The following is a 17573-nucleotide window of genomic DNA, read 5'->3' on the forward strand; positions in this document are numbered from 1 at the left end:
GGGAACCTCATTGTGTCCTCCTATGGTGGTGACTTGGAGAGCCAGCAGCCAGACACTGCTGCCCTCATCTGCATGTGCTCCCTGCCCAGACTCGAGTCCACTGCACACTGAGCAGTAGTGAGCAGTGTGCAGTGATTGCAGGCCTGTCACAGCCCTGTTGGGGGACTGGGACCCATGGTCTTCAGAATGGAAGCCTCTGTCCTGAGTGCCCTTCAAACCCTTAGTCTATGCCTCTCAGCTCAAATGTTTGACAAAATCACCTGGGATGCTTCTGGAAAATGCAGATTCCTTGCTAGAGAGTCTGTCTTAGTAGATTGGTGTAGAACCCAGAAACCTGCATTTTAAAATACATGTCTAAGGCGACTCTGCTGCAGGTGCCTGGAGGATCCTATGTTGGGAATCAGTGCTGAGCAGCCATTTCCCAAACTTTAATGTGCATATAAATCACCTGGGGATCTTATTAAAACCCGCCAGATTCTGATTCAGTGGTCTGGGATGGAGCCTAAATTCTATATTTCTAACATTCCTGTATTTCTAAGTGCCCAGGTGGTGCTGGTGCTGCTGGTCCTGGGACTACACTTTGAGGCACAAGGTTCTCAGTGGTTCCCCTGGGAACTGGTTAGAAAGGCAGATTCTTAGGCCCCACTCAGACCTCCTGAATCTGAAACTCTGGGTGTGGGGCTGAGCAATCTGTGTTTTAGCAAAACCCCCAGGTGATTTGGAAGTACCATAACATTTGAGAATCACTGCCAGGTAATGGTGAAGCTGAAAGAAACGGGGTGGAGGAGGGGGCCGGGTAGGAGTGTCAGGATGGTAGAGCCGTGAGCAAAGCCTGTTCTGTTACTTATTTTCCCAGTTTACTTCTCCAGATGCTAAGCTGAGGCCCCTGTGAATTCTGATGGAAGTAGCCTTCTTCCTCATAGTGTTGTGCATGATCACTTTTCCTCCCAGATCCAAGTGGGAGGATTTCCCTAGTTGGCCAGTGTCCCCAGCACATGGCGCAGCTGGTGGTGAGGGCCCATGGAGGCCTGGCTCTCGGCCTCAGAGGCTGCAGGGAACCCTCGCCCCTGGCGAGGCAGGCCTGGGAGGCTCTTGCAGGACTGCCGTGGGGAGGCTCGCTCTTTCCAGGAGAGTGTCGCCCAGAGCAATTAAAGAGAAAGTGGCCTCCCTCGAACAAAGGGACTCAGACAGAGTGAGGTTTCCTGACAGTGCTTGGGATGTTTTTCTCATTGTCTTCCAGTTTAGCAAAATCCCGGGTTCCCCAGCTGCCATCCCATCTCTCCTTCCTACTCTCTCCCCCACCTAATGTGAATCCTGTGCACTATTATTCATCTGGGGACAAATGGCGAATGGCTCTCCATGCTGGACACATAAGAAAATTGCCTCCGCCCTGCTCATCCCAGAAGGACTCTTCTGTTTTAGGGCCAGATTGGTGTGGGAGGGGGAATCAAATGATAGAGACATTATCTTTTTCTTCTTCCTCTTATTCACTGGCTCCTGGGGAGAACCTTAGGGGAGATACAGAGGGAACTGGGTTGTTGTTGAAAACAGGATTGGGGTTTTTATGGTTTGAGAGGCAGGCTGTTAAACAGCTCTTGGTTTTTCTTCCCACTTGGCGAAGCTGGAAGTTTGGTTTAATCAGAGGGGTCTCAGAGGAGACTGGATGGGGAATCTGGAAACCAAAATTGGTTCTGTGCCATTTCATTGACTTTCAGGGTAAGAGCGACAAGTTTCCTGCCTGAGAATGGTAAATAGCTGATGTGTGATTGTTAACAATAATGATGATCACGTTCATCACAATAGCAGCATCTTCCTTTCTCCGTTGCTGCTTCCCCTTTGAGATCACTGTCATGCATAGGACATCCTTGTGTCCCTTAGAGCAGCCTTGTTGGTAGGTTGTAAATGGTGGCATTTACAGATGCGGGAAGTAAGACTAAGTGTGGTTAGCTGCTTTTCTCAGTATCACACAGTTGATCATTATGTAACTGGCAAGAATTTATGTAACACTTCGAGATAGTGGGCTAATATTTTTAGCCGAGTATGATCACAGCAAAAAATCTTGTTGTCTGAGTCAACGAGGTTTGCTGAAGAAGGGTGGAGATAATGGGTCTCAGAGCTGCCACTCCCTTCAAGCTACACAGCCCTGGGACCTTCCCCGTGGCTTCTGGGGCTTGGCTCTTAGTGTTTGGCTCCAGCCATGCTTATACTAGCCCCTCAGAAATCCTGCCTCCTGGGATACATGGTGGGAGCCAGGCGCAGATCTCCAGCACTCGGGGCCCTTGTCACCACCTCTCTGTCTTTGCCACCCCCCACCTCCCAGATCTTAGGGAATCCCCTTTCTCCCCCACAGAGCGTCATTCCTTTGCTTCAACTCCAAGCATCTCCTCTTTCTTTCTTCTCCCTATAGGGGTTAGAAGAGCTTCCCCTCCTGCCCCCTGATGCCCCTCTCCACCACAATGAAACGAGACAGAAGGTGATACATCATTACAGTATCCTCCCATAATAGGTAAAGGTTACCATTACCAGTCAGTTACAAATCATTTGGGAGCTAAAGCAGCAAATGAATGGATACATGAATGAATGAGATGTTGCATAAGTAGAAATAAACTATTTTGGACACAAATAAAATAAAATCCCTGGAAAAGCAAGGTTGTGGATGAAGACGGAGCCGAGTGTGGCACATACAGGGAGGGGAGAGGAGGTGCTGGCTGCTCTGTTGGACAGAGGGAGCAGGGTACAGGGCGGAACCCTGCTAGAATATTCTTGCACCAGCCTTGGGAGGAGAGGGAGCAGACCAGTAGAGGGCAGTAGAAATAAAAAAGAAAAAACAAATGCAAGCGGCTGTGAAGAAGAAATGGCAAGATTTGGAAACAAACGAATGAGAAAATAGATGAGACAGAGAAGTGAGAGATGGCTGTAGTTAGCAGAAATTGGAAATTTGGAGATAAAGTTTACAGGTACTGGGAGGAGAGTGAGTTTTCAGCACACAGTGATTGTGAAATATCCCGATGGAAATGCCTGCCAGGAAGAGGAAGTTGAGGACTAGAATCTGGGCAGGAAGTCAGGACCAAATGATCCTCACCAGACGCCACGTCCATCCTCTTAGAAGTGATGGAGGAAGTGGGAGGGGGCGGTGAAATCTTTGAGGGCTTCACTGACAAGTGTCTGAGGTTTGCTAGCGGGCTCTGAGGGCTACACTTGCTGTTTGTGCAGTTGGGCAGGGGGCAAGAGGAGGAGGAGGCTGTGTTGTCATCACACTGTTATGACAGTCCCCCACCCTTCAGTTTATGATGGTGACACACAAAGGCTTCAGCCCCAGGGGATGAGATGGTTGGGTCCCAGCAGGAGGCAAATAAAATGAACACTTACCCAGAACTCTGCTCACGTCAGGCCTGGCCTGAGTCCACTGAATGGTGACTGAGTGATGTAGGTGGGCTTGTACAGAATGCGCCCAGCTGGTGATCACATCTCTGCTTTTCTCACAGCTCCTCTGCCTGGAACCCTGACTTTGGGCTTCTTTGCGTGATTAGGTTTTACTCATCCTTTCAAGTTCTCTTGATTCCACCTTGATCACAAAACCTTCCACGAGCCACCCCCTGGTTGGAATGAATTGCAGTCTTTTCAGCAGTCCCACAACACCTATATTGAGACCACTTATTTAGTATTTATAACTGTAAAGCAGGGCATATGAGACACGGGAACTCAGTAGGCTGTGGCCTGCGTGGCACAGTTCCTCTGTTTATTGTAGGAAAGAATGAGATTGACACCATTCAACAGCTTGTCTTTACATATATATAAAGCCAGGGTTTTTCAGTGTGAGGGGCTGGCTCAGTTTGGTGGGGGTAGGTCAGTCTTCCCTCAGTGTTTCTGTAGTTTGCCTGGTGGATCCAGGGGTGGTCTTTATATAACAGTTAGGTAAGCACAGGGTTGGGAGAGGACAGCTAGTCCAACTGCCCACATGAATGAATAAGCATCACGCCGGCCTGGTGGTCACTCAGCCCCTGCCTCGGCAAGCCCGGCGCTTGTGAAAGGAGGGGCGGGCTGGCTGGTCAGGGGGAGGATAAAGAGGGATGAACACCACTTTGCTTTCCCCACTGATTACTCATCCTGTACCAGACAAGATGGGTTAAATAATGCTGTTGTAAGAAACAACTCCCAAATCTCAGTCGCTGAAAACAACACAAGTTTCTCTCCAGTTCATGCTCTGTGTTCATCACCAGCTGCCCCAGCGCCTCTCTCCTCACTGATGGCTTCAGGGTGATGGAGTACTCTCCACTCTAGATGTGTTTGGCTGTGTCAGAGGTGAAAGAAAGAGACCCTTGGAGCACTTTGCATTGGCTGGCAAATGCTCCAGCCTTCTTTCCACGCTGTTTCAGCTCACAGCCCTTCAGCCCTGCCCAGTGACTCTTCCCGATGCAGAAAGTGTGTGGAGGGCAGCAGCAATGCCCACTGTGCAGGCCTGGTGCAAATGGCCTGGCTGAGCTTTGTTTGGTCCAAGAGGAACAGGTTCCCTACGTCTTCCCCAGCATCGTGACAGGGACAGACCCCCAGCAGGCAGGGCACCTCTGGAACCAGCTGGCCTCCATTAAGCAGTTTTCCTCTGCATGGTGACAGTGATGAATCCTCCCTGCTCAGAAGGTTGCAGCTTCCACTATAAATCAGGCCCCGAAGAGGGAAGCAGTGGTGATTAATAGTAGGACCTGAAATCCAAACTGAAATGAGTCAGAGATTTGTTGCCGGAGTCGGAGACGGAGACGGCGCTATCATGGATAATCCAGGCCCCTGGGTGGCTGTCTCTAAACATGTTAATTACCTCAACCTAAGTGGCTGAAACTGATGATTAAAAAATGGAGAGCTATGCATAGCAGAAGTCACAGCCACCGCCCCCTGGGGCTGGCATGCCCCGCTCTGAGAATGTGGGCTTTCTCTTTGAACAGAAGGGGATAGGGTGATGACTTGGCTGGACGCTGATGGGGTTGGTAAGGATGGCTGCGAGGTCCTGTGAGAAGAAATGATAGGGACATACCCCTCCCACCAGGTGGTTGGGGCCCCCAGGGGCTGGCTGTGCCTGATTCACCCACTGAGGTCCCTGCCTCTGGAATGACAGCTCTTGTACGTTGATCCCAGGGTTACTGCCTGGAAATTCTAAGATGTGCGTCAGTGCAGTTCATTCTTCACTGGACTTGAGAATAAAAAGGATGCCACTTACTTACAAAATGCATTTCTTACATGTGCCTCTGCATGTGTTTATTTTAAATGTGTGTTCTAGCCAGCTGTGCTGCAAACGTATGCATGTGGTCAGTTTAGTTCATTTTATTAAATACTTGTTAAGTCTCTACTAAGTGCAAAAAAGCTCTTTGTGAATGGAGACGAGAAAAGAATAGAATTTAGCCATCTTCATTTACAGAAATAGTGGAGAAAATCCACGTGTGTTGGGAGGTGGGCAGAGGGTAATGACTCCCTAAGGGACAGTCCCCCTGGGTGAGGGTCAGAAAGATGCTGGGGGGCTGAGAGTTGCAGGGTGGGGTTGGGGGAGGTGGGGTAGGATGGGCAGAGCTTCCATTAGAAAGTGGCTTTTGAGATGGGCCTTGAAGAATAGTTAGAATTTGCTAGATTCACCAAAGCATTCATCATGCTCTAAACAATACACAGAGGCTATTCCCCAACCCTCCATATATATATATGTATATATTCATTAAATATTCATTCATTAAATATTCATCCCTATATCATTGGGAAAGATGGTGAATTTGCATCTCTATTTTTGGGTTTCCTTGCTACTGGCCTGGGGACCAAGTTTCTCCTTTATAGACACTTTGATTGCTGTTACAACTTTGATTTTGGTTAAGAGGTAAACCTCCTTGTGGGGGTGGCAGGTTCATAATCTTATTAAGAAGCTCTTTTTATCCGTTTACACCTGTGTGGGTGGATTGGGGTCAGGGGCTTCATCTTCCTGCTGGTCACCTTCCACATCTGACCTTTCTTGGTCTGGGCTTGTTTCTTTCCCCTTCCTCTGGAGGCTAAACTTTCCCTCTTTTATCATCACTACATTTTCTTTGTCTTAGGTTCCTCTTGATCTATCTGCCATCAAGCAAAATGCTGTCTCTCAGTTTTTCCCAACCCTTTTTCTATATTTGAACAAAACACACATATTTGCTTTAAGGTTTGTGACTTTGTATAGGAGGATACACAGGGGCTGGGAAACCGGGAGCAGGGCAGTTACAGAATCACTAGAACCCAGTCAGTATTCCTCCTAGTGGGTCCTGCCTCAGGTCAGACCTCACTGGGGCTGGACCTCCTCTTTCGGGTCTTCCCAGTGGTCATCCACAGGGGGCCCCAGAAGCAAGTGCCCTATTCTGGTAAGTAGGATGCTGAGGGCTTGTGTCCACTTGGGATTGGGTATAAAGCATGGCTCTGGTACCATAAAGAGGAGAACTTCCCAGAAATGGGTCCCAGCCTATGCTCTATGAGGGGAAAGGGGCTCTGTGTCACCAGCATGTTAGAGGCATTATCCGGGCAGACATCAGCTGCCATAGATGCAGGAGTGACTTTTCCTCCCTCTAACTCAGGCCTGTGTCTCTACTCCTTCTTCAGCTGGTGCTGCCTGAATATTCCATCCACAGCCTCTTCTGCATCATGTTCCTGTGTGCTCAGGAGTGGCTCACCCTGGGGCTGAATGTCCCTCTACTTTTCTATCACTTCTGGAGGTAGGTCTGCTTCGGACAGCTCTGTCCTTCCCCTTTTCCACTTGGGCAGCCTGCCCTCCAGAGACGATGTCCCCCAGATGGACCAGCCACTTCGTGCCTTCCTCTCCTCCCTTCCTTTGAGACCCTTTCCCCAAAGCCTTGTTTCCAAGCTGCTCTCAGACAACCGTCCAGGAAGGGAAGGCCCTTCCCATAGGTTCCATTAACCCCAGCCTCCACTCTCATGGATCAGTGTTACAAGCAGCTGTAGCATTATTCACCATAGCCAAGAGCACAGACGACCCAAATGAACAAAATGTGGTATATCCTTACAATGGAGTATTATTTGGCAGTAAAAGCAATCAAGTACTGACACATGCTACGATATAGATGAACTTTGAAAAAATTACAAGTGGAAGAAGCCAGTCACAGAAGGCCATTTAAAGAATATGAAAATGAATATATGTATGTATGTGCATGACTGGGACATTGTGCTGTACACAGAAATTGACACATTGTAACTGACTGCACAATGAAAAAGGTTAAATTAAATTAAAGGCCATTTATATGAAACATCCGGAATAGGCAAGTCTATTGATAATGGAAAGTCGATTGGTGGTTGCCCTGGGCTGGAAGGGAGGAGGAGTGAGGAGTGACTGCTAATGGGTACAATGTTTTCTTTTGAAGTCGAAGAAAGTGTTCTGAAATTAGATGTTGGTGATGGTTGTACAACTCTTTGAATATACTAAAAATCACTGAATTGTATACTTCTAAAAGGTGAATTTTTTGGTATGTGAATTATATCTTAATAAAAATAATCTACCTACCAGATGGGCTGGATTTTCTGGAACCATTCTGATTTTAAATATTCTGTTTCCTGCTAAGACCATGCATCAGATCATGTGATTTGGGCTTTTTGTAAAATACACTTACCATATGGATATAAGAGGCAGGGAGGGGGGATCCAAAAGTAGTAATGAATACAAATTGTGCAAATAAATTAACCCCACTCTACCCTTTGCTCCCAGAGCTGTGGTTCCCCCAAACATTGAATCATTGTCATTTTTACCATACAGTGTAGCCTGTGTTTAGTCACATCTAGGGCATTCACTCCTTCATTTAGCAAACATATGGAACATTTAGCATACATGCCAGACCTGGTGGGGGATTCCAAGATGAATGTAAAATATAATCTTTATCTTCAAGGAATATACACCCTCTTGGTAGAGGGAAATACGTTCTTAATTGAGGGTATATGAGAAATATATATAGGAGTGCAGAGAAATGAAAGAGTGACCCTGGAAAATCTGGAAAAGCATGTTCTAGGTTGAGGGCCTGGCTTATGCAAAGGCCCTGATGTAAGACAGCACTCGGTGCTTTTGGGGGACAGCAGGCGTTCAGTGTGGTTAGATGTAGGGTTCTTAGACGAAAGGCAGCAGAGATGGGGTTGACAGCTGGGCATCACATAGGGAGGGTCTGAAGCGCTTTGATAGGAAGTTGGAATTAATTTCTTCCGTAGGGAATGGATAACGCTCAGAAGCTTTCGAGGCAGAAAAATGGCATTACCTGATCTGATCAGTTTTTAGGAAGGTGACCCTGGCAGCAGTGGGAAGGGTGGGTTGGAGGGTGAAATTTTTGAGGATGAGATCCAATCAGGAGGTTATGACGAAATTCCAGGGGGAGATGATGGAGGCTTGAACCAGGGGTGGAAGTTGGAACGGGGAGAGAAAGAGAGGGTCTATGGAGGTCAACTGGACAGGCCTTGGCCAATAATGGGATGCTGGAGCTGAGGGAGAGAGAGTCTCTAAGCTGGGTGGCTGGGAGGTGACCAACAGCAGGAGGAGGGAAAAAAATTGTCACAGGTTTAGGGAGGAAGGAAGATGATTCAGTTACATAAGGAAGTCCTGCTTTAAGTAAAGGTCACCTACTAAAAGCCAAAGTTAGAGAGAAGACACATAGAAACTTGAGGGGGTTGAAATGTATTGCATACCCACTAGGAGACAGTCCACGCCCACTTCATCCAGCATCCACAACAAATGGGTTCATTGGAGTTGCCTCTCCCTGTTTCACACACAGGATCACCAAGACCCACAAGGTTAAGTCATGGCCCAAAATCACTCAGCTGGGACATGGCAGGGCCACCTCTGTATGAATCGCAGGCCATGTCCTTGTCCCCTGGGGGCTGGCTTTTCACCCTCTAGAAGGAATTGATCCCAAGTTCCTTCAAATGGTGTGTTGTCAGTCCAGGGTATCAAAAGTGCAGTTAATTTACAAAACTTTTGTGTCCTGCTTTTCAGGGCTGTTGCTCCCCCAAATGGGACGGAGGGTGAGCCAACTGCATCCTCACTCTCAGAACGTTTTCGGGTGTGAGAAGCGGGTGACTGCAGTCTCCTTGCCAGCAGGGAACTTGTCTTAATGTTTTTGAATCACTGACAGGGTCTAGCCTAGTTCCGGCAATTCATAAGTACTCAGAAAATGAAAGAAAAAGGAAGGAGGAGGGGAAGTGCCCTTTAAAATCTTGAATACCCTTTCTTTCATCCCCCCCCTTCCAGTGGGTCCAGCCCAGCGAAGTTTCTAGTGCCCAGGAAGCCCCTCTGCCTTAGCTCTCCTTTGCTTTACTGCAAGTGAAACTGTGGAACTTTGGTTCAGTGCCTGTTATCTGCAGATGATTTGCATCCATCCCCTCACACAACTGTCACCACAGCCCTTTGGAGTAGGCAGTTTCATCCCCATTTTACAGATGAGGAAGTTGAGGCACAGAGAGGTTCATGACTGACCCGCGGAAGCTCACTCTGGTGACAGGTGAGTATCAGAGACCTGATTCTGTACATTGAGCTGCTTGGCCACCTGGCGGCCCCTGCCTCTGCTTAATAAGGTCACCTGGGAATAAGGCCACAGAAAAGCAGACAGGTTTTGAAATCTGCTCCTGGAAGAGGAGAGGTGAATGTCCTGGAAGGCGGTGAGCTGGCAGGCAGATGTCACTGGATCTGGCTTGGGATTTCCTGTTGGCACAGAGTGGATGACAGATCACATCAGTGAAGTCTTCTGAAGGCAAGGAAGAGGAAACTGAAATACCAGCACTGAGTTGATACACGACAGGATGCTCTTCAAAGCAGGGTGATGAAGCCAGTCAGACCGCTCTCCTGGGCATCGCTCTCAGAGGACCACGGCCTGTCCCAGAGCCTCACAGGAGCGCTGAATTTGCACCAGGCCTCCTGATTCCTTTACCAGACTGACAAAAAAGCAGCCCTCTGAGCGATTTCAGCCACACTTTGTTCTTCAGCTTTGACTAAGGCCCTGGCCAAGGACATGGGGGCAGTGTCCTGTTGAGTCTCGGCCTCGGGGCAGGACTCCCCTACCCCCTGACCATTTCCAAAGGCCTCACCCAGCCAGACAATTTCCCTCCTCCTGCAAACAAGGCCAGTTCATGTTAAGCCAAGGTGATGTTCTGAAGAAGACAAAGTGCCTGAGCCTCCTCCCTCCCTCCTCTCTTCCATCCCCAGCTCTTGGGCTTCCCCAGTTTCCCTCTGGAGCTGCTCTCGCCCCACGATGGCCAATGTTCTTTCTCCTGTTCTGGGTCCTTCTGTCAAGAAGAAAATTCCCTATAAACTGCTCCACACTCAAGTGACAGTATGCTGTCCCTCCCCGAGTATTCAGGATTTTAAAAGATGGTCTGCAAGGAGAAAGATGTTGAATCCAAAGTAATTAATGTTTAAGGTAGACTTGTGGTCCCCTCCCACGCCCCTGGAGAAAGGGGCTCTTCCTGGTAACACCAGGTGACACGTTTCCCTTCCGTCAGAGCAGCTTTGTGGGGGGAATCACGGTGATGCCCGTGGATCTGAGTACGGGGGAGTTACTACCTGCTGGGAGATAGCGGCTGACCAGTGATTCTGGCAGAAGGCAGACAGCTGCTTAGCAGAGATGCCTCAGAGGGAAGTCCGGCATTAGGAGGACTCGGCCCAGACAACTTCAGATGTCCCGCCCAAGCCTCAGAACCAATGATGCTGTGTCCTCTTTCCTTGCAGGTATTTCCACTGTCCAGCAGATAGTTCTGAGCTGGCCTACGACCCGCCGGTGGTCATGAACGCAGACACCCTGAGCTACTGTCAGAAGGAGGCCTGGTGTAAGCTGGCCTTCTATCTCCTCTCCTTCTTCTACTACCTTTACTGGTGAGTTTCTGCCCCTCCCGGTGGGGCTGACTCCTGCAGCAGATGGAGGGGGTTTCAGGCCGGCCCCTTGGTCTTTGGGAGGTGGCCTTTGAGGGTGGGAGTCACAGCCTGTCAGGGTGACGCCTGCTGTCTAACGCTGGTCTGGGAGCAAGGGCTTCTGTATGAAGGAGCGAGGGGGCAGAAGGTCCCCAGGAGGCCTTGCCTGCTGACAGGTGCGTCCTTTGGGCCACACGCGAAAATACATTCTACCCACACCTCTTAGGAGATCATTGGTGAGGTGCACTTTTTCCTTCTTTATGGGGCGCCCTGCCTCCAGCAACTCCCGCAGCTCAGCCAATTAAGTCGCCTGTGGCCCTGGATGCGTAGCCTCTTCATCCCCTGCCCCCTAGTCTCTGTGTAAGCATTCTCGGGGACCACAACAGAGACCCCCGGCGGCATTCACGCTTCCTAAATGGGCATGTTGAGCCATTAAATGCTTATACTTACAATTCTCCCAGTGTTATGTAACACCATTCTAATTAAGTAAAACATGCTGACTTTGTAATTCTGCTTCAGAAATCTCCCCTCTTCTTGCCTCTTTATTCAGAACATCCTATCTAAGCAGCTAACTATAAACAGACTGTCTTGTGGTTGGATACCCCAGAGAGCGCCTTTTCTGAAAGCGCCTTTCCTCCTCCTCCTTCCTGTTCCTCTTTGGGCTCATCTCTGGGGTCTCACCTGTCTCCTTGCCATCCTGTCGCCACCTGTAGCAGGCCGTGGTATCTCCAAGCATCCCAGTGCTGTCTGCAAAGTGGCCTGGTGGACAGTAGCTGGGTAAGGAAGAGGAGGGCGGGGGTGTTAGACTGCAGGGCCGCCTCAGGGTTCGGGTTGGGCCGGGGCAGGCTGGGAAGCAGCAGCGTTTATCCAGCCTTGAGCACTGAGCCATGTTTCTAGCTAAGAGCTTGGTGTGGATTGCTTGGTGTCTGAGCTAAATGCTGTCTTCGTCTGAATATTAACAATGAAGAAGCTGAATTGGAGACATTAATTTCCCCATGATCACAAGTTCAGTCCCAAAGACGGAGTTCTTAGCCGCCTGCTGCCTCAGGAAACTTACAGAAAAGTCTTTATAGAAGTGTGGTCTTTGGACCTCCTGCACCAGAATCGGGATGAAGAGGGTGTGCTTCTTAACAGTGCAGATTCCTGAGCTTCGATCTGCTGATTCAGGGCTCTCTCTCAGGGCTCTCAGGGCTAAGCCTCACACCCGAGGGTGAGATCTGCTGCTTTGGTCCGCCTCGTCTCCCCTCAGCATCTCCAGTGTCCAGAAGCCTCAGAGACCCTGAGGCTGTAACGTCTGGAATTATGCAACTTGGAAGGGGTTCAGAATATTCTACCACATTCTTCTTGGAGTCAAGTGTTGGTTCAAGCTCAGGGTGACCCCCGCCCTCTTTCTCGATGGAGTGTCCTTGATGGACATTGCCTGCCCCTTGCAAGGAGCCTGAGGGTCTCTGAAGCCTCTCTGGAGATTTCCAAATGCCCAGGGATGGCCCGAGTCTCTCTGACTCCCAAGTCTGAGCAACTAGAGCTGGCTCAAGCTGGTTCCTGTCTTGGGAACTCTGTAGAGGGTGGGGTTAGTGATATCTTCACTGGAGTGGGCTTAGCCTCCTTGTGGGGCTGCAGACAACCCTGCTGAGCACAGGCGGTGGGGGAGGGGCTGTCCCAGAGGAAGCACTGCCCCTCCTCAAAGCCTGCAGAGCAAGGGCAGCCCGCTCCCTGGCTCCTGCCCCGTTAGCCTGGGATCTGCTTTAGTTGGCCTGAAGCCTGAGGCAGATCAAGCCCCCTCCCTGCAGTACTGACGCAGTGACTGCTGGAGCCCAAGGTGCTGGAGGGAAGAAGGCCTGGGGGTCGCAGGAATCTACAGACACAGCTGCTTTGCTGGGCTGTGGGGGTGGTGTTGGGGCTCCTGCCCATTAGATGGTGGTGATCATCCTGTAACTGATCATGTTCCAGACATTCTGCTTGACTATCTGTCCTTGAGTTCTCTTTGGTGAACTGCCTTCTTGTTACATTTGTTAATTACTTTGTTTCCAAAACAAAATTGGAAATCAGGGCTCCTCCTGCCTCACTGGGACCCTGGGTCACAGCCAAGGGCTCTGCTTTCTTTGTTGAATCTGACTTCCTGGGGCTCTTCAGGGATCCTCAAAGACCCTGTTTCTTCCACCTCAGGGGCTTCCAGCCCCTTACATCCAGGGCTTGTGGAAAGGTCAGCCCAGGCCACTTATGAAGGGGGAGGGAACCCCCATGTGTGGAGAGAGCTGCGTCTGAGCTGAGCACAGTGATAAAGACTCAAATGTCAGCAGCTGGGAACCATGTAAAGGTGGGGTTTGCATTTTACAATTTGAGATTCCCGAGGGGTTCCTAAGGACCACGGAGATTGAACAATGTGTCCAAGGTCCTAGCTGATAGTTAGCAGTGTATCTGGCCCGAGAGCCTGGACTCTTCCCACTCTCCTGTGCAGACCATTCCAGCACCCAGAGCTACCTTCTTCTCAGGTTACCCTGGGGACCAGGAGGTGTTTGCAGGTTATATGGGATGGGACCAGCTAATACTCAGACTAATGCTAATACTAATACCAATGCTGAAACTAATACGAATACAGGTTGGTTAGTCCAGTGTGGACTCTGCCTGCTCAAGGTCAAGATCTTTTCAAATCAAGAGTGTAAAGCAGGATAATGTTATCTGCCTGAAGTAGCACACCCTCCTACCCCGTTACTCTGGGCCATGCCCGCCTCCTCTCGTGTTCATTTCTCTCACTCTAATTCTATAATTGATGGTTTATTTGATAGCAGAAACCCCATGTGTTTCATCCACCTCTGTATGTGCAGTGCCCAGGCCAGTGCCTGGCGCATTGTAAGTGCTCGCTAAATCCTTGTGATTGCGACAGTGTACCTGCACGCACACGGCAGGGATTGGGGCCACACACTCACTGTTGTTCTCAGCACCTGGAGTGGTGCCGGGCAGCAGGAGAAGACACTCCATAAGTACTGAATGAATGAGGGAATGGAAGTGAGTAAACAAGTACCTTGAAGCTCAGCGTTGTAATGGAAAGGGCACTGGCTTTGGTGTTGGGGTGAGACTCCTCGCCTCGCTGTCACTAGCCGTGCGACCTTGAGCGACCCACTTTTCAGATAACCTCCGACATCCCCGTGTCGAATAAGACCCCTCTCGCTCCAGCCCTGACCACTGATGTACGAGATGTATCAGGTTCTCAAAGACAGCTTCAGCTGCTCAGGACAGCTCGTTGGGGCTTTGCAGCTGGATAGGGTTAGAAGGAAAACGCTTCTGCTTCCTTTTGTTTTGTTTTCCAGATTACCCCTTCTACTCTCTATCTCTATATTTGAAAAGGTGGTTGTTTTTCTTTCTGCCCGGTAGACAACGCGTATATTTTGGTGTGGCATCTTCCACATTGTTGCAGAATTAGCCTGCAGCCCTTTCTGAGAGCACAGGGATGCGTGACCCCCCCCCTTGGTAGTGTAGGGTACCACCTTAGGACACATGCTGTTAATGCATGTTTAATGCCTGGATTCTGTTAAAAAACAGGACGACCAGAGAGTTACCCAATTAAGAATTCATTTAGTTCGTGCGCCCAGAGGGCCTGTGCTTACACATCGGTCCTTGTAATAGTGATGAAGATCATTGCCATGGCACAGACATATTATCCAGCAGAATCTGGGAACCCCTGGACACAGCCATCATACATGCATGTGACAGCTGGTGGGATAAAGAATCCACCGCACCCCCAACCCTGAGGACCTGCCCTGCAATTGTAGGAAAGAGGAATAACAACCAGAATAATCATCCTGATGAGAATAATAATCGGCACTCAGACCAATTACATCTTTCACCCAAGAGACACAGTGTGCTCTTGTCACAAATGTTTAGTCTAGTGTTGGGGCAAGGAGATGGGGAACAGTGCAGGGAGTAGAGAAGATGCTCTAGGGACAGGAATGAGAAAGAAACAAGCGGTCTGGCTTTTGGAAGGTCCTTCTTTTGACGGCCGTCTGAGTCCTTTGCAGGCTCCCACTAATGCCTTCTTTTCCTCTTCTTTTTGCACTCAGCATGATCTACACTTTAGTGAGCTCTTAACTCAAAGACCACGCACATCACCAGAGACTGGGATGGGAGAGGCCTGAGGCTGAGAAGTCCACTTGTGCTGGTGATTGGAGAAGGGACCAGTGTGGAGATGTGTGAGAAAGAGACGGGCAGACACTCTGAATCGGGAGCCGGAAGCAGGCGGCAGCCAGCCCCCGAGTAAGCCCGCTGCGCGCACGTGTCGTTGCCCTGTGTGTCGGTCCTTGGCGTTCACACCATTCATACCGTTCACACCTCCCACTCGGGCTGCCCATGCCTCCTGAGCAGCAGGTGCACGAGGGGTGACGAAACGCTAAAGCTCCCCTGAGCGAGAACCGCTGCTTGCTGAATCCACTTTATCCAACGGCTCCGTGCAAGTTCACGCTGAGTTCCTGGACGGTGGGGGTGGACACTGGAAGGCTGGAAGGTGCCAGCTAAGGAACGGCCTGACCCAGAGTCGAGGATGAGTCTATGGGACCGTTTGAAGGCCTCAAGGATGTCATGGGCTACCCGAGACTCTTCTGTTTCTTCCAGCCCTGGCCATGCCCTTCACTTCGATGGGAGGGGCTTGGAAGGTGTGCAGATTTGCCTCCGGCTGTAACCAGCCCTGAGCCTGCAGGGGTGCCTATTTCATGCTCTGCTTTATGAGAGCCCAGCTTAGTGACTTCCGTGACATCATGTGCTGAGTTTGGGGCAGTAGGTTGGTAAGGAGTTATGGCCAAAGTCATGGGTTGGGGAGGGAGGAAGGGAGGAGAAGGGAAGTCATAGGAAAAGATGATTTTTTAAAACATTTATGACGTGTTCAAAGTGTTACTCCTTCACCTCCACAAACTGTATTCTTCCGTTGTCATCCCAAAACATCATGGGGCCATTGAATTCAAACCAACTGGTCAAAACACTAGTCAAAGCCTCCTAATCTTAAGGATTCCAAGAAAAAGCCAGAAAAACCTGCAGTGGCAGCTCTGTACTGTGGGCATCCGGCAGCCAAGAAGCGAGACAACGTAATTATAGCTTCATTTGTGATGCCGCATCATTCGTGCTGTTCGGTTCAACACGAGGACATTAGCTCGTTTAGAATTTTCCGTTCGACATTCTCTCCTTTTTGGGTAGGAGTTGTGCTCGGGGGTTGTAAATAATGACAAGGCTGAGAATTTTTTATTACGTTTAAATTAGGCACAGTGATTTTGACCTTATTCCCCAAACTTTCCTTCTTTTCTTCAGTTTGACACACACAGGCTATTTATACGTGTACCAGCGTCTATCTGAAGTCTGTGACTCAGGTTTATGAATGGTTGTTTGTGTAACACGTGTGCTATGTTTAAAACGCTGCGACCACTTGAGTGTCTCACCTACCTGGCTGTCTCATTTAAACCCATTACGGGCTGGCTTCAGCTCCATATAGTTGGTAAACTAGTAGGTAGAAAAAGTTTTAAAAAGGCATTTTGCTTCTAAAAATTCTACAGAAAACAAAAAGGCAGACTTCTGCTCTGAGGCTGAAGGTTTAGAGCTGGAGGATTTGAGGCAGTATTTTTGGGAGCAGGCTTCCCCTTGGCCAGTACCCATCATCCTGGCTGAGTAACTGTGGTTGGGATGGAGAGTTTCCTTTACGGCTGGCTAGCCTCGTCTCTGACTGCATTCCCGAGATGACCAGCTGCCTTCATCCAGAGAAACAAGCCCTGGGTTCCAGGCTGCAGACAGTAGATCTGACCCCACCGCCGTCTTGCAAATGCAACTGGAGGCAGGGGGTCGATGGCCCATGTTACTTCTCACCATGGAACTGTTTTGTTTTTATACTTTACCTCCTTCTGAAAAGATTTGCAATAATGGCAGATACAAGTACACCAAGACTGTTAGAATGGAAATAGGAAATTCAGACTTAGAAAGGAGGAGGACGCAGAGATACTGACTTCCTGAGGTGTTTTATCTACTGTGATTGAGCCTTAAGTTTAGTATCATTTCTCTTAGCAACAAATAATGGCAATTCACATTTACACAGTGCTTTGCATTTTACCGATTGCTTTCACATCTCATTTGACTTTCTTCAGAATCCTATGAAGTAGATACTAGTCTTTCTTCCCATTTTCTAAGTGAGGAAGCTGAGGCTCAGAGAGGGTAAGCGAGTCACTATAGTCACACAGCAGTCACAGACCTGCCTTTGAACCCAGGTTGTCTGACCTTAAAAAACTCTGTGTCCTTTCCATCACACCTGAGAGCCGGCATGGTAATTGAGGGTCCTGTTAGGGTTTGATTAGCATTCACTGTTTGAGAAAAGGAGAAGTTTCTTTAAAGTAGAGCTATAGAGAAAGTACCTGGTTTTCTTCCTTTGTGTGCCAGCCTGACTTGCTTTACTGTGGGAGGTTCTTCTTTAAGGTGATCTCCTAAAAGCTTTAAAAGCTTTTATGAAAGAGAGACATCCAAATACTTCTCCCACATGAGCTGTGACTGAGAAGGAATTCCAGCGGTTGTTCAGAGTTGGAGCCGATTTTCACTTCCCGGGGGAAGCTAGTCACGATGGTAAGAGTAAGAGTAGTGGCACGGTTGGCAGAGCCGTGTTGTGCGCCAGGAGTTACGCCAGGACGTCTCCGGACCTCTCCCAGCTCTCACAACGCCCCCA

General features: G+C 49.3%; 1 protein-coding gene across 2 annotated transcripts in view; it reads left to right on the forward strand.

Moving 5' to 3' along the window:
• CNIH3 (cornichon family AMPA receptor auxiliary protein 3) overlaps nt 1-15751 on the forward strand; it is a 98551-nt gene extending 82800 nt beyond the window's left edge. For both annotated transcript variants that reach the window (XM_010973966.3, XM_045509472.2), the window contains 3 exons: nt 6595-6707; nt 10709-10852; nt 14947-15751. In XM_010973966.3, coding sequence (XP_010972268.1) covers nt 6595-6707; nt 10709-10852; nt 14947-14974 — 285 coding nt within the window. In that variant the 3' untranslated portion in view covers nt 14975-15751. The remainder of the gene's footprint in view (nt 1-6594; nt 6708-10708; nt 10853-14946) is intronic.
• The last annotated feature ends 1822 nt before the right edge of the window (nt 15752-17573 follow it).

The sequence above is a fragment of the Camelus bactrianus genome, chromosome 23, assembly GCF_048773025.1.
Source record: "Camelus bactrianus isolate YW-2024 breed Bactrian camel chromosome 23, ASM4877302v1, whole genome shotgun sequence".
In the NCBI taxonomy this organism is placed as follows: Eukaryota; Metazoa; Chordata; class Mammalia; order Artiodactyla; family Camelidae; genus Camelus; species Camelus bactrianus.